Source organism: Narcine bancroftii, chromosome 8 (assembly GCF_036971445.1).
Source record: "Narcine bancroftii isolate sNarBan1 chromosome 8, sNarBan1.hap1, whole genome shotgun sequence".
In the NCBI taxonomy this organism is placed as follows: Eukaryota; Metazoa; Chordata; class Chondrichthyes; order Torpediniformes; family Narcinidae; genus Narcine; species Narcine bancroftii.
Genome location: NC_091476.1, coordinates 155,136,486 through 155,159,601, shown reverse-complemented (window position 1 = coordinate 155,159,601; position 23,116 = coordinate 155,136,486). Strand labels below are relative to the sequence as shown.

The following is a 23,116-nucleotide window of genomic DNA, read 5'->3' as shown; positions in this document are numbered from 1 at the left end:
GATAAAAGGTTAGGCACCTGTACATTGAGAAATGAACTGCTCAGACTGCAGTTTAAATCCCTGGCGAACGTTACTTGCTGCTTTAGGATCAAAGCCTTTATTTCAGTCCTATGTTTTCCACTTCCCAATTATCTAGCAATATTACAAAGCTGATTCTAACTCCATTTGCTTTGTTTATATTTGGATTTTTGGGCAAGTACCTTCCTTGGGTCTGCAGAGAAAATATCTTTTGGTGCCTACTATGCAGGATGATGTTCTCAAAGCCTATTCTAAAGTCTATGTAGACAATGCTACTGTCCTGCCCTCATCAATCTTTATCTTAAAAATAATCAAATTGTCAAAAAAATGAATATCTACCCTATCCATGCTTTTTAGAATCACGGAGCAAGGAAACAAGTGCTTTGGCCCAACTTGCCCACGCTGATCAAAACTGCCCACTCTGCCCCAAATCCAACCTGACACATCCTCATGACCTTTGGTACCGTGCAGGTCTTGCCCGTGTTAGATCTCCTAAAATGCAACCCCTCATATTTCTCTATTAAATTCCTCTCCCTACCTGCTCAATTGGTAGTCTTTGGTAACTGTCTTCACGATCTACAATACCAGATACTTTAGACTAATACCAGCAAACTTGCTAATCATATCACATACATTTTTTATCAAAATCATCAGTATGGATGATAAACAGCAATGGGCACCCCACTGAACGCTGTGGCACACCATTGGTCAAGGAATTCTGCCACCTGTCCTTGGATCCCATGCAACTGAAATTTACAGAATAGCCTCCTGTTCCAAACCTTATTGAATGCCTTGTTGAAATCCATATATTGAACATTTTTGAATATTTTATTTTAATTGTCATAGACACATCAAGCATTACAATCTTCTTTAACATTCGTGTAGCATACAGAGTCTGTATTTATCTCTCCACCCTTGTACAACTGAAAGTATCATCAGTTAAATTACCCACTCCCAATTTGCCCCCCCCCCGGCACCAATAACCAAGCTATTGGTGCCAATTATCCCCTCCCCCACCATTTTGAGACGTGTCTAATGCGCCCTTCTATCACTTGTATCTCCTTCCTTGAGCTCCCCATATTCATTCTTCTAATATACCCATATATTCAGCATTCACTGCTCTGAGCTCGTCAACCTTCTTGGTTTCATCTTAGAAAACATCAGATTTGTGAGTCCCACTTACAAAACTGCTCATTATCAATAAATCTTCCTTTGTCCATCCAAGTGCATGTATATCTTCAGAATACCATCTGGACACATACCAACTATAGATGTTAGACCCATTGGCCAAGAGTTCAGTCTTATCCCTGCAACCCGTCTTGAATTGGCACTCTCAGAATTCTTGCACCTCATCTGTACTTTGGCATATTTGACAAATTCATCCCTGTCAAAACCTTTTGTGCTATGACTTTCCAATCAATATTTGAAAAGTTAAAATCCCCTACTATAACTTTTTTCAACCTACAGTTGGCAGTGCTCTACCATACATGCTCGTCTAATTCCCATAGACTATTTGGTAGCTTGTAGTACATTCAAAAGGTGATCATGCCTTTCTTTCTACTCAGCTCCACCCATAAATTTGTCTGTAATGCCACCTCTGACCATTGCTGTGATGTCCTTAACCAATAACCCAATACTCCCTCTTCTTTTTCCCCATATGTCTTTCCTGGAGCTCTGTACAGTGGATGTTGAGCTGCCAATCGTGCCCCTTTCAACCAGCTGTCGTAATGGCTACCTCATCCCAGTAATGTATTTATTCCTGACCACTGTTCATCTGCCTTGCATGACATGTCTGGAGCATTAAAATAGGCACAATTTTAAGCCATCAGTCCATCCTCACTCCCTGCTTTTCTCCTCCCCGATAAACCTTCTCTCATCACCTTCCATGCTAACTTCTAACCTCTCAACTGCCTCTGTCCTGTGTAGGATACTCCACCCCACCTCTCCTGCCAATCTAGTTTAAACCTACCTGTATAGCATTTGTGAATCTGCCAGTATATTGGTCCCTTTCTGGTTCGTGCAACTCATCCCTTTGAACAAGTTGCCTCTCCCTCAGAAGAGATGCCAGATCCAAAAACCTTGACCTCTGCCTAGCTCACGTGCATGTGGTATCTGTACTAATTTTATTTTGTAAACCTGTATAAGGTAATCTCACAGCTTCCTTTCTGCTTCAGGACAAAAGTACTCCCAGCCAATCTGATCTCACTTTATAATTTATGCCCTTCAGTCAAGGCAATGTTCTAGTAAATATTTTCTGTACCTTTTAGCTTAATTTTATCCTTCCTATAGAATGGCAACAAGATCTTCACACACTTGTCCAAATGTTGACCAACTGACAAATATCTACAATAATGTTCTAATTCTTGTGCTCAATGCTGTGGTGCCCCATACAACGAATAATGTACTTGTGCTCAATGTCATGCTATTCACTAACACTACCCTACCATTCATGTGCATGTCCTGGGTTGATTAAATTGCCAAAATGCATAATTTTTGCAATTCTGAGTTAAATTCCATCAAATGTTCCTTTTGTTCACTTCCATAGTTGATCTAGATAGATCCTGTTATAACCTTAACAGTTCACTGTACCACCAATTTTGGTGTCATCTGGAAACTTAGAATTTAATCCATTTGTTGTGTCAAGAAATGTTCAAAGAGAATCAAGGGTGGACTCGTGTTATCAACAAACAGTGGTCTTTATTTAAGGACAAGGGAACTCACAAAGGGCTCAAAGACTAACCTGGAATAATACACAAATAAATACACATTGAGTGCAAATAAATTGCTGCTGAACGTTCTTAACTCCTGACTGGGAATGCAAGGGTTAAACACATAATGCCCATCCACCCACAGTTGTAGCACACTAATGAACATTAATTAAAAGGAACAAGCGTTTTAAATGAAGCTGGTTTCCAACATTGACCATAGCTCGGGATCTGGTGGGGGGCAGTGGGGGGGCAGTGGGGGGGCGGTGGGTGCCATTGCAGTTGGCCCTCCGGTGCCTACCCATGGCTGGCAGCCTGGACTTCAGTGATGGTCTTGAAGCAGCAGCAAAGAGAAAGCAAGAGTCCATGTGCAAGGCTTTTTCAATGCAAGGCCCGTCCACATGGCCTGCAAGGACCTTCAACCTTGCCTGTGGGCAGATCTAACCATATATTGGCACCTGGGAGCCCAATCACACATCAGTCTCATGTTGGCAGATCTAGCCCTTAATATTGGGGATCAGATATTGAAGGTGTATAGCAGGTATAGGCAACAGGGGGCAAATTAAGTTCTTAAGGAGTATAAAAAATGCAAAACCTCCAGAAAGAAATCAGGAAGGCTAAAAGAAGACAAAAGGTTGCTTTTGCAGACAATGTGAAGGAAAATTCTAAGGGTTTCTATAGGTATAGTAAGAGCAAAAAGATAGTAAGGGACAAAATTGGTCCCCTTGAAGATCATAGTGGTAGGTTTTATATAAACTCAAAAGAGGTGGTGGAGAACTTAATTTTTTCTTCTTCAGTATTCACTCGGGAAATGGGAACAATAGTGTGAAGTAAGGAAAATAAAAAGTGAGATAATCGAATCTATACAGGTTAAAGAGGAGGAAGTGCTTGCTGTCTTTAAGCAAATAAGGGTGGATAAATCACCAGAGCCTGACAAGATATTCCTTCGGACCTTGAGGGAGGCTAGTGCAGAAATTGCAGGGGTTCTGGTGGAAATATTTAAAATGCCCTTAACCACAGGTGTGGTGCTGGAGTATTGGAGAGATAGCTTGCATTGTTTTAAAAAAGGCTCCAAAAGTAACCCAGGAAATTATAGGCCGTGAGCTTGGTGTCAGTAGTAGGTAAATTATTGGAAAGTGTTCTTAGAGATTATTTGAATAGCCAGAAACTGATTAGGGATAGTCAACATGGCTTTGTGTGTGGTGGGTTGTGTTTAACTAGTCTTCTAGATTTTTTTGAGGAGGTTGACGACAGAAAGGCTGTGGATGTTGTCTGCATGACTTTTAGTAAGGACTTTGACAAAGTCCCACATAGGTTAGTCGGGAAGTTCAGATGCTAGGTATTCATGTTGAAGTAGCGAACTGGATTCGACAGTGGCTGGATGGGAGAAGCCAGAGGGTAGACTGGAGGCCTGTGACTAGTAGTATGTCTCGGGGATTGGTGCTGGGACCATTACTGTCTGTCGTCTGGATGATAATGTGGTAAATTGGATCAATAAGATTGGAAGCATTGTGGACAGGGAAGAATGTTTTCAAAGCTTGCAGAGGGATCTGGACCAGCTGGAAAAATGGCAGATGGAATTTAATGCAGACAAATGTGAGGTGTTGCACTTGAGAAGGACAAAGCAAGAAACCAGTAAATGGTAGGGCACTGAGGAGTGTGTTAGAAGAGGGAGCTGGGAATACAGATACGTAATTCTCTGAAAGTGGTGTCACAGGTGGATAGTGTTGTAAAGAGAGATTTTGGCATCTTGGCCTTCATAAATCAAAATATTGAGTATAGGAGTTGGGAAGTTAACGTAAAGTTGAATAAAACATTGATGAGGCCAAATTTTGAGTATTGTGTGCAGTTTTAGTCACCTAACTACAGGAAAGATATCAGTAAGATTGAAAAAATGCAGAGAAGATTTCCTAGGATGTTTCCTGGACTTCAGGAACTGAGTTACAGAGAAAAGTTAAACAGGTTAGGACTTTATTCCCTGGATCATAGAAGAATGAGGGGAGAGTTGATAGAGATATTTAAAACTATGAGGGGATAGACAGAGTAAACGTAGACAGGCTTTTTTCACTGAGGGTGGGTGAGATACAAACCAGAGGACTTGGGAAAAGAATGAAAAGGGAAAAGTTTAGGGGGAGCTTCTTCACACAGACAGTGGTGGGAATGTGGAATGAGCTGCCAGCTGAAGTGGTGAGTGTGTGCTCAATTTTAATACTTAAAAAGAATTTGGACACATGTACATGGATGGGAGAGGAATGGTGGGCTATGGACTGGGTGCAGGCTAGTGGGACTAGGCAACAAAAAATGATTTGGCACAGACTAGAACAGCCAAAGGGCTTGTTTCTGTGTTGTAATGTTCTATGATTGGCAGGTGAGGCGACTTCCAACTAGGTTCTGCATTTCAGGGTTCAGACAGGTCACATGACCATCCACAATCCACAGAACACCATTACAGACATGATTCAATAACCCATGGGTATAGACTTAATTTTGGGCAAGATGTACAAAAATAAATTGCCATTGTCTTGTGTGGCAACACACCAGTCATGATATTGTTGAACTCCATCAAATCTCCTTTCATTATACAAAAAAATTCCTATTTCTCATACCTGAAGGTTCCTGCAACCATAATATAAATCTTTTTGTACCTCTCTGATTTTGCATTTTACCTATTAGCAGAGCAGAATTGAATGCAGCATTTCAACTGTGCCGACATAACATTTTGTATAGCTTCAGCCTGTGCACATGTTCAACAGGTGCAAGGATCTTGCAGCCTCAGTTGCAGACAACAGAGATGATAAATTGATTACAACAGGGTGTAAGGGGTCCATTCAAGATGTGAGAATAAAGAGGAATGTAATGGTAATAAAGGACAGTGAAGTTGTTGGGCTAGTTACTGTTCAGAGCATCTCCAACTGAGCCCTCAAGGATTAAGGGCATCTCCTCATGGCTCTAGAATGAAAAAAGAAAGATCTAATCATGAGAAATAGTTACAAATAGACAGGACAAAGAGGGAACTTCTACTGAAGGAAAATGAGCAGCTTGGGTTGAAATTTTAAAAAAAAAAGTTAGTTGGTAAAAGGTGCTAACCCTGATTATTAAACCACAGGCTAATTGCAAAGAATTAATCAAATCTGATTTGAATTTACACCTTGAAGATTGGCAGGGGTGACATGGGTTTCAATTCCTGGGACACTGCCATCTATAATAAAGAAAGATGGAGCTATTCCATTGAAATGAGCTTCAATTCTGGCGGGGATCAGTGTCCTAACAAATTGAAGACTGAGGTAGTAAATAAGTTTTTAAATTTATAAGGGAAAGGGCACAATGAATGTGCAAAGTAGTAAAATAGGAATCTGTTAGAGATGGGCTGTGAGTACACATGTACAAACGCAGGAGTCAGAAATATGCTGACGCCCTCTGCAGCTTGCTGGCCACTCTCTACGTCTGATTAAAGGTGGAGTTGCAGAGATGGCTTCTGATACCTTCTACAATAGCAGGATATTCTAGACATGAAGTTTAATTTGATTGTTAACTATCATTGATAAGACCTGCCAGTGGAGGGAGTGTTGCTCTGTATTGCATGTGGCCTCCTCACAATTTTGGAGAGATTTTAAGATGCATTAGGCTCTAGTTGAGGTGCGGGTATATTTTCCACATTTTGTTTGCCAAATGCAGTTAATTGTGATTATTTAAAACATGGTGTTTGTAAGTGCAGTCATACCCAAATAAAAGTGAAATCAGGGCTGCTGCTGTTTGTATAGATTTTCTAAGCTAGCCTGTGAAGTTGTTGGAAATCTACTTGCTCTGATTTTAGAATAACATATTCAGATTCTCTGCCAGATATTTTAGACATGGTGATAAATATTTAGCTTCATTTTGCATTTAAACAAGCAGTGGACTTTCACACTGGTGTATTTTCAAATTTTCAGAAGAATTGTGGTCAAGGAGTAAAATTCAGATTTGTTGTTAAAAAGTACATTCCATCACGTTCAACCCTGTGAGGTAGGCAGAAATTTTACTTATCAGTAGTGTAAAAAATGTACTCCAGCAAAGATGTGTAATACAGAAAAATATTCAGTGACAAATAATGGGCAGTGTAAGAATCCTAAATGACTCAGAGTTCATTGTTTTGGAGTCTAATGGTGGAGGAATAGCAACAGTTCCTGAACCTGGTGTGTTTTTTTGGGCACCTTTATCTCTTTTCACCTTGTTGCAGAGAGGACAGAGCATGTCCTGTTGGGTAGTGTGGACCCTTAATAATTGCTGCTGCTTCCAAGAGCAATGTTCCATGTTTATTTTGTCAATGGATGGGAGAGTTTTGCCTATGATGTTCTGTAGCTTTTTTGCAGGGCTCTCTGCTCCAAGGTATTGGTACCCCATTACCAGGCCGTGATACAGCTGGCCAGCACACTTTTTGCTACATGTGTGGAGAAGTTTGCCAAGGCTTTGAATGCTATACCAAACCTCTGCCAACTTCTGAGGAAGTCGAGGCGCCGACGGGCTTTGTTCATGACGCTATTCGTGCATTGGGTCTAGGAAAGGTACTCCAAGATGGTGACTCTTAGGAATTGAAATTTTCTCACCCTCACCTCCTCTGATTCCCCATTAATCACTGGATTGTGCACCTCTGGTTTTTCCTTCCTAAAGTCCACAATCAGCTCCTTCATTTTGGTGTAATTGAGTACGAGGATGTTGTTAGCACACCGTTCAGCAAAGTTTTCTATCTCCTTGTATGCTGCCTCATTTCCCCCTTATTGTATAACCCACTACCATGGTACACTCAGCAAATTAATAGGTGTAGGTGATGTTGCTGTCGTGCTGAGCCATACATTTATAGGTGTAAAATTAATGGAGCAGAGAGCTAAGAATGCACCCCTGTGGTGCTCCTGTATTGATGGAGATTATGGAGATGTTCTTACCCATCTTCACTGATTGGGATCTGGAGGTGAGGAAATCCCTGATCCAGTTATATAGTGGAGTATTATGGCTCAGGTCTTGGAGTTTGCTGATCAGTTTTGATGGGACGAGTCAATGGGTTAAACCAGTAGTTCCTAACCCTTTTCCTTCCAATCACATACCACTTTAAATATTCCCTATACCATAGGTGCTCTGTGATTAGTAAGGGATTACTTAAGGTGGTATGTTGGGTGGAAAGAAAAAGTTTGAAAACAACTGTTTTAATTGTACCTTATTGACTTATTATGTGCACTGTTTCATAACTCCAAAGGAAATGGGCCAACGACAATTTTTCTCAAGTGAAATATTTCAGTAACATTTGGGTCTAGAGCAGTGATTCTCAACCTTCCCTTCCCACTCACATCCCACCTTAAGCAATCCCTTACTAATTACAGAGCATTTATGGCATAGGGATTACTTAAAGTGGTATGTGAATGGAAAGAAAAAGGTTGAGAACCACTGGGTTAAACCCTAAAGCTATCCTTTGTCATATTTAGTGTCTTGTTGATTTTCATTTTCTAGGGCTGTTAACAATCTAATTGAATGCTGGAGAATATTTTCAAGGTTTATACTTGACAATGCAGCCTAAAAAGCAAAAATATCTTTATGAATAATTTTGGCACTATCTTTTCCCTTTGAATAATTGCATATTTTTATCCCCTTTTTTCTAGTTATTTGCACCTGATTTTTTTTTACCCATTGTTGTCAGGTTGCTGACCAACAGACTGATTAGTTAGTACATATGTTTGGAAACCTTGAACAGCAAATTTTTAATATTTTAAATTTTTATCCATACTTGTCATAATAGCAAAATACAATAATCCATTATTAGTATCAGTTCCATTGTACCTGATGATATAAAACCTCCAACCATCTCCCCCCTGAACAGCATTCTTAAAGCATTGCATATATTTTATCATCTAGAAACAGCATGCTAACAGTCCCTTCTGATTGATGATTCTGCCTGACCAATTAACTTAACCCCGTTGCATGGGCTCTGCACATTGTTGACATAAGAATTTTATCATGGAAACACCATGTAAATTATTGGCTTTTTAAAAAACTGAATCTAAACACAAATCCTACATGTGTGGACAAGTAGTCAGGCTCTAATGGGAGAATTGAGGGGAATGGATGGGAAGGAATAGCATTTTTTCTGTTTTCGGCTGGATATTGTTCCTTTCATTTTGAATTTCAACATTTGTTTTAGTGTGTTAGGATGTAGAGATGGTATTAAAATCATAACGCTTGCTTAGTATCCGTACTCTGATTGCTTAGTTTAATTTTCTTTTGTTTTGAGAATTGTGGCAGCTACTCTGTGCACAAGGTCACCTTGCAAAGGTCACTCCACTATTTAAAAAAGGAGGGAGATAGCAGAATGGAAATTATGCACCTGTTAGCCTAACATTGGTGGTTGGGAAGTAGAGTTGATGGTCACGGCTGCAATTATGGAGGTGCATGACAACATAGGCCAAAGTTAGCATGGTTTCCTGAAAGGAAAATTTTGCCTGATAAACATACTGCAGTTTTTTTTGAGGAAGCCACAAGCAGCCTAGACAAAGGACATGCAGTGGATGTTGCATATTTGTGCTTTTAAAAGGCCTTTGACAAAATTCTGCACATATGGCTGCTTCACAAAATGAGAGCCCACGGAATTACAGGAAAGATATTAGCATGGGTAGAGCATTGGCTGATTGGTAGGGTGGGAATAAAAGATCGTATTTTAGTTGGCTACTGGTTTCCAGTGCTGTAATGAAAGCGACAATGTTGAGGCCACTTTAAAGTTGCATGTTAATGATTGCATTGTTGAATAAATGGCTTTCTGGCTAAATTTGCAAATGATACAAAGATAGGCGAGGAGAAAATGGAGAGACTTAGATAGGAGAATGGCAAAGTGGCAAATGGAATATGTTGGAAAGTGTATCATCAGGCACTTTGAATATGGAGAAAATTTTAAATTTAGAGATGCAAGGGATTTGGGAGTCCTCATGCAGGATACCTAAAGGTTAATCTCCAGGTTCAGTTGGCGGTGAAGATAGTGAATGTAATGTTGGTATTTATATCTAGAAGAATAGGGTACAAGAGCAGAGATGTGATGTTGAGGTTTTATAAGGCACTGGTGATGCCTCACCTGAGCTATGGGATACACTTTTGATCATAAATCCCATAGAACATATTGCAGCGGACTAGTCTTATGGAGGCAGGGTTTGTTCCAAGAAAACATTTTCTACATCAAACTTACTGATTTGGGCATTGTATAATTATGAAGCTAAGTGAAGGAACCAAATTTCCCATGTATTTGATCTTAAAAGCAGCACTGCCTTCTTTGCACACATCTGTGGAATGTATATATGCAAGTATGTGCATGTGTATCTCTCCTTAGGGAGGAACGAGACTGCTGCAGTGAGGAGAGGTTGGAGAGAAAAGTGTCAGGAGCAGGTAAAAGATGGAAACAGAGGAACAAGTTAGGGTGAAGGTTTCCAAAAAAAATTGTTCATGTCATTGGGTTTAAGTATATTTGGGAGGAGTGTAATGTCTTTTCCCCTTAAGTTCACATTTAGCCTCACCATGGCAATAAATGAGACTGAGAGCTTATGGGAATGGTGAAGGGAATTAAAATAGCTGGCAACCAGGAGTTCCATCTTGGATCTTGCAGGCAAAGCACAGCTGTTTCTAATCTAGCGAAGGATGTGCAAAAAAAAAACGTGTGCAGGTGTGCAAATAGGAAATCTAGAGGTGTTAAATACTAAAGTTAAATTTTGCTTTAGATTTATAGGGTATTGGTGAGACTACATTGGAAGTACTTTGTCCAAAGTTGGCTGTCTCTGCCTAAGAAATAAAGTTAATGGTTTGAAAGAAATTTTTAATTTTGAGGTATAGTATGGTAACGGCCTTTCCAGCCCACGAGTCAACATTTCCCAAATACACCCATGTGACCAATTGACCAACAAACCCTTGAAATGTGGGAGGAAATTGAAATACTTGGAGAAAATCCATGTGGACACGAGAATGCACAAACTCCTCTCAGTTGGTGAATTCAAAACTGGGTCACTGACGCTGTAAAAAGCATTGCACTAACCGTAATGTTAACCGTGCTGCCCTAAACTAACTAGAGAATGTCTGGAAAGGGCAGGTTGTCTTGTAAAGATAGGTTGGACATGATAGGCTTGTATTCCCTGGAAATTAGAAGGTTAAATGATGATTTAACTAATTGAGATATTGAGTGTTCATGACATGGTAGATGTTTCCTCTTGTGGGAGCATCTCGAACCAGGGTTCGCTTTTCATGATGAGGCAAAAATTCTTCGGAGCATCCTGTGATATTAGAACTTCAAAGGAACATAGAGTCTAAATCATTTTAGGCTGATGCAAGGTGGATTTTGATAACCAAGTGGGAAATTTTACTATTGGAATGCAGAGTTAAATCATTTAAATAGCAGAGCAGGCTCAAGAGGATTAATAGTCTATGCCCTCTCCCAATTCATGCACTCATAGAATAGCTGGACAAACTTTTGAAAAGCATCCTTTGCTGGGCATGAAGGCAGGAACTGGACCTATGAAGATAGAATCTTTTATTCATTGTTGTTTCTTTCTGGGCTGGTGGTTTCAAGTGTGGCTATGTACTTAGCTGCTTGGAGTTGAGGTCTAGCCAGCAGGGAAACTGACCTGGTTCATGGTGGCTTTTGCTCTAGTGGTTAATATTGGCTTTTTACTCTGTAATGTTCTAAAGCAGGGGTGTCAAACTCAAATTCACAGAGGGCCAAAACTAAAAACTTGGACAAAGTCGTGGGCCAAACTAAATATTTATTGAAAATTTTCAACAACATCTGCATGTTTTCTCTTCTTTCAACATATGTAATGTTAAACTTTTTCTTATTAAAATAAATGTTTAATAGTAGTTTGGTTAAACTCTTTCCAGAAGAAGCATTAACAAATGAGAAATAAAATATTCAATAAATAATATTTCTCTATAGCCTTTAAGCTCCTTTTAAATGTATTTTTTTTCACAAGCCAACAAGTCAAAAAAAATAACAACTTGCTTCAATGAAAATCCAATCTTTCAATGATGAACAGTCCAAAGTTAACCAAAGAAAATATTAATCCAAGCTTAGCTTGCTCCACTGTGATTTACTCTGATGCACCTGGGTCTAAACCAGATACTTGGCATCTCTTCTTAGATGGAAGTTCATCAAACTCTGGGGTCAGAGTTCGCCTCCCACCTGTCTTGAAAGGTCCTGTTTTCTGTCTTTCATTTGGCCATTTTTTGTAAGGGGTTTATTACATGTGAGTTGGGCGACAGGTCGCAGATGCCAATGAAAGTAAAGAGAGGAGGTGGGGGCGATTAGCGGGCTGACGGGCCGGCGCCAACGCATTTGCAAAGCATTCTGGGATTTGTAGTATTAGCTGTGCATGCGCTGTACTGGCGCGGCAGCCAGCGGGCCGGCTCTAATACATATTTTATATGATCTTGCGGGCCAAATACAATTATATCACGGGCCAAATTTGGCCCGCGGGCCTGAGTTTGACATATGTGTTCTAAAGGATATAAGGAACAAACATCAAGACTTGTGCATCTTTAAAATGGCAGGGACAGTTGGCTTTCTAGTAACTTTTTGAGTTGCCACAAACATATTTTGCTATCAACTTCTGAAATGTTTAATATTGAATTCATTTGACTCATAGTTTGTGGCTACTCATAGTCGAACTGACAATAGTTCTGGTATGACAGCTCTTAAACAGTTAAAAATGCATCCTTTTACTCTCTAATCCTCCATACTTGTTACTGAATGAAAATGTAGCTTTTTGTGTTGATAACAGCTGCATTGAATAGTGGTCCAAATGGTACCTTTTTATTATTACATTGTGATGTAGATTGATGAAAAATTCACCCATAATTTACCGAGAGCCAGCTGTAGCTGAATCTCATTTTGTTTAAAAAAAAACTATCAAAAAGAGCATTATAACATTTTATTTTACTAGATCAGCCATTCTCAATGAGGGCTAACAGCACATTTAAGGGGGCAGGTAGACCGACTGAAATCAAAATTCTTTTATGTAGTCGATAGGAGAGAAGTACCAAAGAAATCATCTAAACTGTTTTGAAAGGGGGCCCATAAACTTTGATCAGAGTCCTAAGGGGGGCATAGCCAAAAAAGGTTGAGAATGGCTGATCTAGAAGGCAGCACTGGACTGTCAGAATCCCAAGTTATTTTGCAGTCAGCTTGAACTTGTAAAATTCTGATTTTTAATTTTTTAAATTTAGTGTTACAGCATGGTAACAAGCCCTTCTGCCCACAAGCCTGTGCCACCCAAATACACCAATTAACCCACAAACCCCGAACGTTTTGGAGGATGGAAGGAAACCAGAGCACCTAAAGGAACCCCAAGCAGATATGGGAAAACCATACAAACTCATTGCAGACAGTACTGGATTCGAATATGAGTCAGTGGTAATAAATAGCCTCATGCTAAACAACTGTGACGCTAACAGTTCCGCCGCCGATGACGGCCACTACATGCAGTTGATTGAAATATATCTGGAGTTGTATTTTTCAAATTTTGAGTGATATTGAAGCCAATGTCTAGTTTGTTACTTTTTTTAAACAAAACCTATATTTTAGATATCAGCTTTTTCAAGTTTCAGAATAGAAAATGAGACATGCTCCTGTTTTCACATCTATACCTTAAGACATGAAACTCCCTTGTCAGTCAGTGAGACTTCTCCCTTCATTGAATTTTGGAATAACACTAGGCACCCAGAACATTTAAATTGCATTTATTTTTTGTTTCTATATTGTCCAGACTCTAGAAGAGGCATAATGGCCTCCATTTCCCACAGTCTTTGGTCACTTGGATGGTTTCTCAAAGTGCACACTGATTTCTTATTTACATGTCCAGACCCATTTCTGAGACTTGTACCACTGTGTAATTTGGTTATTGATACTGCATGATGTAGATCATACTCTTTTTTTAAATTTTTTATTTTTCACACCATAAATCACAATAGCCATGATATACACTTTTTCTTTTTCACACATTTACAGTGACTTTTTCTCCCCCCCCCCCCCCCCCCCTCCTCCCAAGCCACCCCCCCACCCCCCCCTCTCATCCATTTTAGGTATACAATCTAGGTTGCATTAATTCAGTCAGACAAATGTTGTCATTCAACAAAGATACACCAGAAATTCTACAGAGTCCATTCTTTTCTTTCCTTCTCCTTCCATCAACTTAGGTAATGTTTGTCCCCGGTAGGTTTTCGCTATTGTATTTAATGAAAGGCTCCCATACTTGTTCGAATATTTCAATATTATTTCTTAAACTACATGTTATTTTTTCTAATGGAATACATTTATTCATTTCTATATACCATTGTTGTATTTTCAAATTATCTTCTAATTTCCAGGTTGACATAATACATTTTTTTGCTACGGCTAGGGCTATCTTAACAAATCTTTTTTGTGCATCCTCCAAATCAATTTCAAATTCTTTGTTTTTTATGTTACTTAGGAGGAAGATCTCTGGATTCTTTGGTATATTGTTTTCTGTAATTTTATTTAATATTTGGTTTAGATCTTCCCAAAATTTTTCTACTTTCTCACATGTCCAGATTGCATGAATTGTTGTTCCCCTTTCTTTTTTACATCGAAAACATCTATCAGATACTGTTGGGTCCCATTTATTTAACTTTTGAGGTGTAATGTATAGTCTGTGTAACCAATTATATTGTATCATACGTAGCCTCGTATTTATTGTATTTCTCATCGTTCCAGAACATAATTTCTCCCATGTTTCCTTTTTTATCTTTATATTTAAATCTTGTTCCCATTTTTGTTTAGTTTTACCATTTGTTTCCTCATTCTCCTTTTCTTCATACTCTTAAAGCAACTGGTTCAGCTATTCTGGCCTGCTGGAGCTGGTGCATAAACTAATGGAGCAGGAGCCAAGCATTTACAGGTTAAAATGATTTCTTGTAAATACCTGCTTACCTGTTACAGCCAAGGGGGAGGCATATAAATAATAGCTGAATAATTCCACTATATATTGTGGCATCATTTTGCTCCGTTTAAGGGCTCTAGGTTGGCAGAATCCTGTGGAGAAAATAATTGTTTCTTTCAAAAATATTCCCATTGTTTTGGAGAATGTGTACCATAAATAGTTATTCTTCTTAAGGTGTCCTTTGGAGACAGGATGAATGAACAATCAAAATTGTAATAATAGCAGGGGAAGAAACCGTTGTTGCCATTGTCTTGAGTTAAACGAACTAATGTAATAATCTTTCTAATTTGCCCAGATTGCCCAGTTCTCATTCCTCCGTTATTGGGTCCAGTGATTGCAGGTTGCCATTTATTTTGCAAGAATACACTTCGCCTTTGTTTCCTCTTACTGCCCCTTCCTACTCCCGCATCACTTAAGATTTACCCAAAGGTTCCAGGTTGAATGGGAGACACTAGACCAGTCATTCTCAACCTTTTTGGCTATTGTCCCCTTGCTCAAATTTTATGGGGCCCTCTTCCCTGAGAAGCAGTCAAGTTTAGTTGCTTTCTTCCATACTTCTATTGACTTGAGTACAAAATACACCCCCCCCCCCCCACCCACCTTAAATGTGCTCTGCCCTGAGGGGGAGAATGGCTAAACAAACTGTTCACTCTTGGAGGTAGCTTTGTGGTTTATTTTGTTAGGTGGAGAAGCAAATAGATCTTGATTGAAATTTCTGGCAAAATTTTCATTTACTGTATTGCCTCTTTCATGTTTCTACTTGGGTTTGAGGAGAACAATTGTTTAAGGCTTAATAAATTAGTTCTTTGAGAAGATTGTTAAGATAAGCTGACATCACGGTTGAGTCCACTGATCCCGACTGCATTCCTGCACCTAAGTACAATGATCATGAACTCTCATTATCTAGTTGGCTGACAAGGATCAAGCTTCACATAAAATTGAATTGAGTAGGAGCCTGGAGCTTCCCGTGCCAATTAATACTATTCAGAGATAGTACCTTCAGAGTTTGCACTCAATAGTCTCCTTCCTCTTCAACATTCTATAGACTTTGTAATTTTCATGATGTGAAGGATTATTGTTATTGAAGCACAAGCCATAAAGATTAATCGAGAGCTTTGAATTTAAATGCATCATTCGTCTGCACTTCAATGATTTGTCTCTTTCAGGAAGTTGGCTTGAGAGATTGTAGTTTCTTCTTCACTGAAAAGCCAACATTGGTACCCTGTGACATTCTATGGAGTGGATGGTGGTGTGAGGGTGGGAGGAGTTCAGCATTTATCAGAAATAAATGAAGCTGCAACAGACTGAGGTCAAGGAAATATGCAGCAAAAAAACCAGGGCTTACACCCTAGCTTTCTTTTGGGTTCTTTTTGTGCTTTAATTACATTTGTAATTTTGTAAACATTGGCCACCACCATTTCGTGAAGTTAGTGACCATTTGTAATTTATGGTTTTAAAAAAAAACATATATTCCGTCTGGGTGGTCATTGATCTAACATCAAGGTTCTTTTATTGTCATTACATAAATTCACAAAATTTGTTTACATTTACATTCAAAAATGCAGTAAGGGTTATTGGTCATTTGGGTGTTGGGTAGCATGGGCTTGTATGTCTGTATTTGTTTGCTTGTGAAGCCATACAAAGGTGTCGCTCGTCTGATGCCTACCAGGAAGAGAATGAAGGCTGTGAGGGTGTGTTCTTCTCAGGTGCTGGCCTGCTGTTCCCCGACAGACAGCAACCCTTGTGGCCTGGTCTGCCAAGCATTGGCATCTTGGGCATAGACCCTATGGGTTCTCTAATGTTTGGGGGGAAAACATTGCATGCTACCCTACAAGTGGTTAAAACCTGAAAAGGGTCTTTAGCATAACCATTGTGCAGAAGGAGCACTGGAAGACGTATCTGCTCCCTGCTTTTCCCAGATCCATACCAGTGGCAGCGCTGCCAAGACTACAGCTGCAGTAGTTCCCAATATTTCCTCATTGGTTGTTACCTGTGGTGGAATTAATTTGGTTTAACAGTTGGGTTCTCCCTCCCCAATCTTTGCCGCCACCAGTAGCGCGAGGACCCTGCCTGGTTAGTTCGGTTCTGAAAAAATTTAGGAGAATCTGATTTTGGAACATCAGAGTTGTACTATATAATATTTGGACGGAATCAGAGTATTAATGTTTAATTCCAGTTGAGAGCACATTTAAATTCTTTAGAAAATTGGGGTTTAGTGCAAAAAGCAAAATTGTGTTTGTTGGTACTTGCGTGGCAAAGTTGTTGGAGCAGAGGGGGCCATTGTGTCCTGGATACAGTGTGCATTATCAATAAAGTTTCCTGTAATTGTTTGCCATAAATGCCTAACAGAATCTTTAGCCACTTTCACTTTTGCAAGTGGTACCAGGAATTAATGGCCAATTGGCCTAGAAAAGGACTAGTGTGAAAGGAAAATCTTACACTGGCGTGAGGTGACTTTATCGTACACCAGGAATAGACTGTCTTGACCCCTAATACAATCCCTGGTGTGTGCAGATGCCAACGTTGCAATTAGGCAAGTGTAGAATGGGCAATTGGATTCTGGGATAGGAATGACCCAAGCTTTTTTGTAAGTGCGGGAACGTGAAGGAAGAAAATATTAAAATGAAGGTATGTATAAACTTTGCCGTAGGAAGGTTACAGCAGGAGAGAGAGAGAGAGAGAGAGAAAATAAATAGCAATAGTGGACAATTTTTAAACTCCATGGGAAAGTTGGTAGCACTATAGCGCACAATTTATAAAGACTGTGGGGGAAAAGTAACAACTTCCCAGAATGCCGTGCAGCAAAGAAATCCCTCCATGAGTGGTCCGTGCATACAGCTGTGCATAAAGCCCTTTCTCTGCCGCATGGCATTCTGGGAGGACAGGTCTGCCATCGCTTTTCCCCACGGTATTGTGCGTGATAGCGCTACCAACTTTTCCACACTGTATGAATTGTGCACGATAATGCTACCAACTTTACTACGCTGCTTAAAAATGATCCACTATTGCTATTTATTACTAGCATTTTCCCGTAGTCCCTTATAAAGTTTTATATAGGTCGGCACATCAACAACAGGGTCTGAAGGGCTCATACTGTGCTGTACATAAAGCTTAATTATGTTAAGGCATGATTAATTTTGTTCAAATATAAGATCATAATACATTAACCAGGATTTAAGGCAAGTTCACCATCACTGAATGCGTCACGACGTCACCGGTAGAAGTTAGAACAGAGCTAACCCCAGGGATAGCACCTTGAAAGTGTGAATGTGTGCAGTGTCCCAGTTAAGAATGGTTAAGTTTGAACAGCAAAAACGCCACTCCTATCCTGGGACACTGAACGGCCGATTTAGTGGGATGCAAGTGTAAAAGGGGCTTTTGAAAATCTCAGTCTACCAATAAGAGGGCCTTCTGATGGGCAATAAACGTTGGCCTAGCTGGCAGTAATAGCATCCTAAAAAAATGAATGAATAAATAAACTCCTTGGAGTATTCAACTCTCATTCATCAGGTCAGAGCCTGAAATAAAACTGGGCAGGATTTCAAAAGAAAGCTCAAGGCTTTTGTTAGGGAGCCAGCCAGGAGTGTGAGATTCAGTGTGAAATACTTGGATAGCTTCCAGTATTTTGATGGTAATGGCAGATGGGCAATAAATCGAAAGCACATGGAAAGCGTGCGAGACAAACCAATCCACTCACACACTGTTATTGTTTACAAATGTAAATGTTGACTGAGCAACAAGCACTATTAGGATGAGAGAGCAATCATTTTGTTAGGAGAAGCTCTCTGAAACTGTCACAGTCGCTGCAGGTCAATGTGGAATCAGGATGCAATAGCAATTTTTATTGGCCATTAGACTGGAGTGGAAGCATGGGAATTGTTTACTTGGTGTGGCTTCTTTTGTCAAATTGTGTAAAGTATTTTATGGAATGTGTGTGTGAAATCTTATCACTGGTAGATTCATTTGCTGCAATTTCCTGCTATTGTTAGTATAAAAAAGTGTTTTGTGTGCTCAATTTCAATGAGGTATCTTGAACACTACAAAATTTGGATGAATGAAATCAACATTTGTATTAACATGAAAAACAGTTGTTCCTTATAATGAAAGCAAGTTTGTACAACACCATAGGGCAATGGTGTTTGTGAGATGAAATTGCTTGATCCTGGAATGCTTTATGAACTCGTGTGTGTGTGTGTGTGTGTGTGTGTGTGTGTGTGTGTGTGTGTGTGTGTGTGTGTGTGTGTGTGTGTGTGTGTGTGTGTGTGTGTGTGTGTGTGTGTGTGTGTGTCCACGCTGCTCATTTAGTATCAGCACATTGTTTAAATTTTAACCTATGCTGTAACTTGTATATTAATTGAATCTTGTTGCTATTGCTTCTAGAATAAGCTAGATTGCTTAAGCATTCTGTACAAGACATGATTTTGCAGCTGCCATTTTCTCTTGTTTAACCACCATTTTGTAAGATGGTGAAAAAGCAGTCAGTGGTAGTGGAAAGCAGGCTAGGTTAATTTCTGTAGCCTGATGTTCTTTAATTGTTCAGGATTATTGTCTTTGCTTGTTTAATGGGTCTGTGAGTTGGGGGAATATTAATCACATGACTAGAAATATGTTTGTGCCCTGTAATGAAAAAAGCAGGTTCATTATAATAGCTGATTTAATCTACTGGTGAGATACAATTTGCCTATTGAATGCCTGTCTGATGTCCCTTAGTTATGACTTAACAGAAAAGCAAACATTGTACATAATGATTTGAAGAATTTTAGTGTATGAACATTCCTCTGAGTTTGTGATATGAAACTGGATAGTGGGCTGGGCATAGAGGTGTGATTGACTTGTGGAAACTAGGTGATTGAAGTTGCTGATGTATTAAAAATATCTTATGATAACTGTTATCATCCAAATTATATTTGATAATGAATGGGTTGTGAAATGCAAGGGTTTTCACATTCTCAAGTTAAAAATACTGTACAATTGTAGAAGACAATCAAGTTTGGTTACACAATGCAAGATCTTTGACTGGTGATAATTGTAGTCTGTCTTGTACACACAGATTTAACTCTTGGCCCTTGTCCTGTCTCCAGCTGATAGCTAATTATTCAATTGTTGTCAAATGCTTTGAAGACATTTTCAAAGACCAAGAAAAAAGTAGTTCCAGTAATTTAAATGTGATGATGTCATTATGCCTGAGAGGATGGTAATCCCAGACTGACTGCCTGTGCCAGCCAGGGCTGTACTTAAAACGTGGCAGGATTATTCATAACTGCTCATCCTGATATCAACACGACTCAAATTTTCAACTTGTTTTTTAAGTGAAAACTTAACTTCAATATTTTGCTGGAGGTGCATTTTAAAGGCCCCCCCCTCCAATCCATTACCTCCTCAAAGGCATCCTGCTGAGGAATGTTTTAAACATATCGCCCCCCCCACTTCTGCCCCTTCCCTAGTTCCCACAGCTTTCCCACCCATGCCTTTCAACCATCAGTTCAAGCTGCTCTTTTCTCCCCACCCCGCAAAAAAATTCCTAGCACTTATCACACCCCAATCGAATTTTAACTGAAAACATTTTTTGTACTTGCAAATGCTTTAAAAAAAATTAAATAAACGTCTTGCATTATTTCGGTCATTATGATTTGTATGCTTTGCTTTCTGATATTTAAAAAAGCATGGGTTGATTTATTTTGGGGCTGTTTTTGTGTCAGACAAACTCTGGCCTTGTTTCAGTAATACACTGTTTCTCGGTCAGTGAATTCGGATTGTGCTGTTAGTATTTTAACAGTGGGGCAGCTGTGGACATTTTTTTTACTAATTAGGTTGATGGCTGAAAATGAGTTTGGAGAAAGAACATGGACTGACAGATTTGGTAAAGATGTTCAGTTCAGATTATTTCATGCTGTTATTAATAAAGAAAGCTAGTTTACATGCTTGTATGCAGTACTACTGTTTAATAATTTGACCAATATGCATCATTTAGCTTTTATTCAAATAATACTGGAAGTCTATGGTTATTATTTAAGGAATGTCTGGATCAAAAGCAGGGAAACTAATTGTGTTTTTGTGTTTTTAGGATCTATCGGGTTCCATTGATGATTTGCCGACCGGGACAGAAGGGGCACTGAGCCCAGGTGTGAGTACATCTGGAATCTCCAGCAGCCAAGGAGAGCAAAGTAACCCTGCACAGTCACCATTCTCTCCTCATACTTCCCCACACCTACCTGGAATCCGTGGCCCATCACCTTCACCTGTAGGATCGCCAGCTAGTGTCACACAGTCCAGGTCAGGGCCATTGTCCCCAGCAGCAGTACCAGGTAGGTGTGTGTATGTGTGTTTGCTGCCTCTTGTTTCAAATTCTAACCAACATTCTCACCCAGCAGTTTCAGTTCTACACCCATCATCTGCTGTTATTACTTTGGTTAACCAGTAATGAGTAAATTCTTTATATGTCAGGTAATCAGATGCCACCCCGCCCTTCAAGTGGACAGTCTGATGGAATTCTTCACCCCACGATGAATCCATCTGCTATGGGGCAGGACCGAGGTGAGTTTGAGAGCCAGGTCAGTCAGTAAAAGCGAGAGAGTCAGTAATGTGGGTAAATGCATTTTCTGGAGAGTGCCAAGCCGACCATCTTGGATGCTGCAAAGAAATAGTTTACAAACAAGTGTTAGGGTTGAAATATTTTTTTGGTTAAATATCTTCTTCTCTATGGAACAGAAGACTATTCAGCTGATTGAATATCTGGTTGCTCCTTGGTGTAACCCAAAACTTCATTCTATTCTCTTTTCTTCCCCGTATTGTCTCATCTATTTATCCTTGCTTTCACAAATGCATTAATGCCAGTCTGAACTATTAAGACCAATCAGCTAAGTCTGAACCAGTAATACTTCTAGTGTGAGGGTAATTCGTTTACTGACCAAGCCCAGAACAATGCGGAGTGATGTTGGGGTTGAATAGAACATGGCATTTCCATTGCCAGAGTAGTCATCTGTAAACTGGGACCAAGAAACTGGAAATGCTCAAACTCCATCATGTTGGAGGGGAATTTAAATTAATCAACAGAGTATTTAAAAAAAATTGGACACTGGTGGATTGAGTAATGAAGAAGGCATTCAGCTGAGGCACTGGAATGTCATGTTCAAGCTGTGTAAAACGTTGGTCAGCCCACACTTTGAGTACTGTGAATGCTTCTGGTTGCCATGCCACAGGAAGGATGTGGTGACGTTAGGAAAGGTACAGAAGGTATTCACCAGGATGTTGCCTGCAATGGGTTTAAAAGGAGAGAGTGGCTAGGCCATGCTTCTTCTCTAAACATAGCAGGTTGAATAATAACCTATAGAGGTGTGTAGATTTAAGGGGCATAGTCTGGACAGATGGTTGTTTTTCTTGAGTAGGTTGTCTAAAACAAGTGGTATAGGTTTAAGGTTAGAGGATGTTGAATGAGTTACCAGAGGAAGTGATAGAAGCTGATACAATTAAGATGTTCATAAAACAGGCAACTGGTTTAAAAACAAGGGTGTAGGAATATGGGCCAAATGAGAGTCTGTATACACTGATTGGCATAAGACAAAATGGGCCAAGGAGCCCATTTCTGTGCTCCAGTATTCTAGCTATACGGTGATCATGGAATGTCCGGATGGTCAAAAGGAAGCACCATCTGATTCACAAATAATCGTACTTTGGACTATGTGACTCTCAATAATTGATTAAGTTAGTTACCTCAATTATGGCTCAGTGAAGCATTCGTTTGTGTACCCACACAGAGGTAAAAACAATGAGGATAAAAATGGTGGCTCATGCAGTATTTACCGAGGCACGGGATTTGTTCTCAGGAAAGTTATTCACCAAGCTCGGGGTCTGAGGTCTAAATTGGGCAGAAGACAAGCTGATACAGTTGTACTCACAGAAACTTGCCTTTTAGTGAAGCATTTAGGACCCCACTTGATGCAGCCAATAGTGCTATTTCATGAGCTGAAATGATCAGTTAAACACCAGATGAGAGGGAGAATCTCTCAACATTGACTCCTCTCCACATGAAGACTCGTGACATCAGCCAAAATACAGACAACAGCTTGTTAATGCTGCAAGACTTTTCACACTGTGACATCAAAACGCTTTACCAGGATTGAACTCGATGGGAATTGGGAGAAATTTCTCCACTAGCTGTAGTCAAAGTGGGCACAAAGGAATCGGGAAGCTGATCAGTTCATCCGCAGATTCCCCAGGACAAATCTGCAAAAGCTTTAATACTATTGTCTTTAGCATAAACAAGTCTAAGAATAGTCCGATTGGCCTCTTGAATCCAATAGGATTTAACATTTCCCTGCTCTCTTCCTGTGTGTCTTGAACTTGTATTTAATACGTTGCTCAAGTTCTGCCATTAGTATATTCATTGACTCAATCCCCGAGAGCTGCGGAAGGATTTCTTAGATTCACATCTTCTGAGAGAAG

General features: G+C 39.7%; 1 protein-coding gene across 1 annotated transcript in view; it reads left to right on the top strand.

The window, feature by feature from the left end:
* LOC138741419 (AT-rich interactive domain-containing protein 1A-like) overlaps positions 1-23,116 on the top strand; it is a 127,526-nt gene that overhangs the window by 67,362 nt on the left and 37,048 nt on the right. Inside the window, exons 5-6 of the mRNA XM_069895486.1 lie at positions 20,739-20,979; positions 21,119-21,208. Of these exons, the coding sequence (XP_069751587.1) occupies positions 20,739-20,979; positions 21,119-21,208 (331 nt within the window). The remainder of the gene's footprint in view (positions 1-20,738; positions 20,980-21,118; positions 21,209-23,116) is intronic.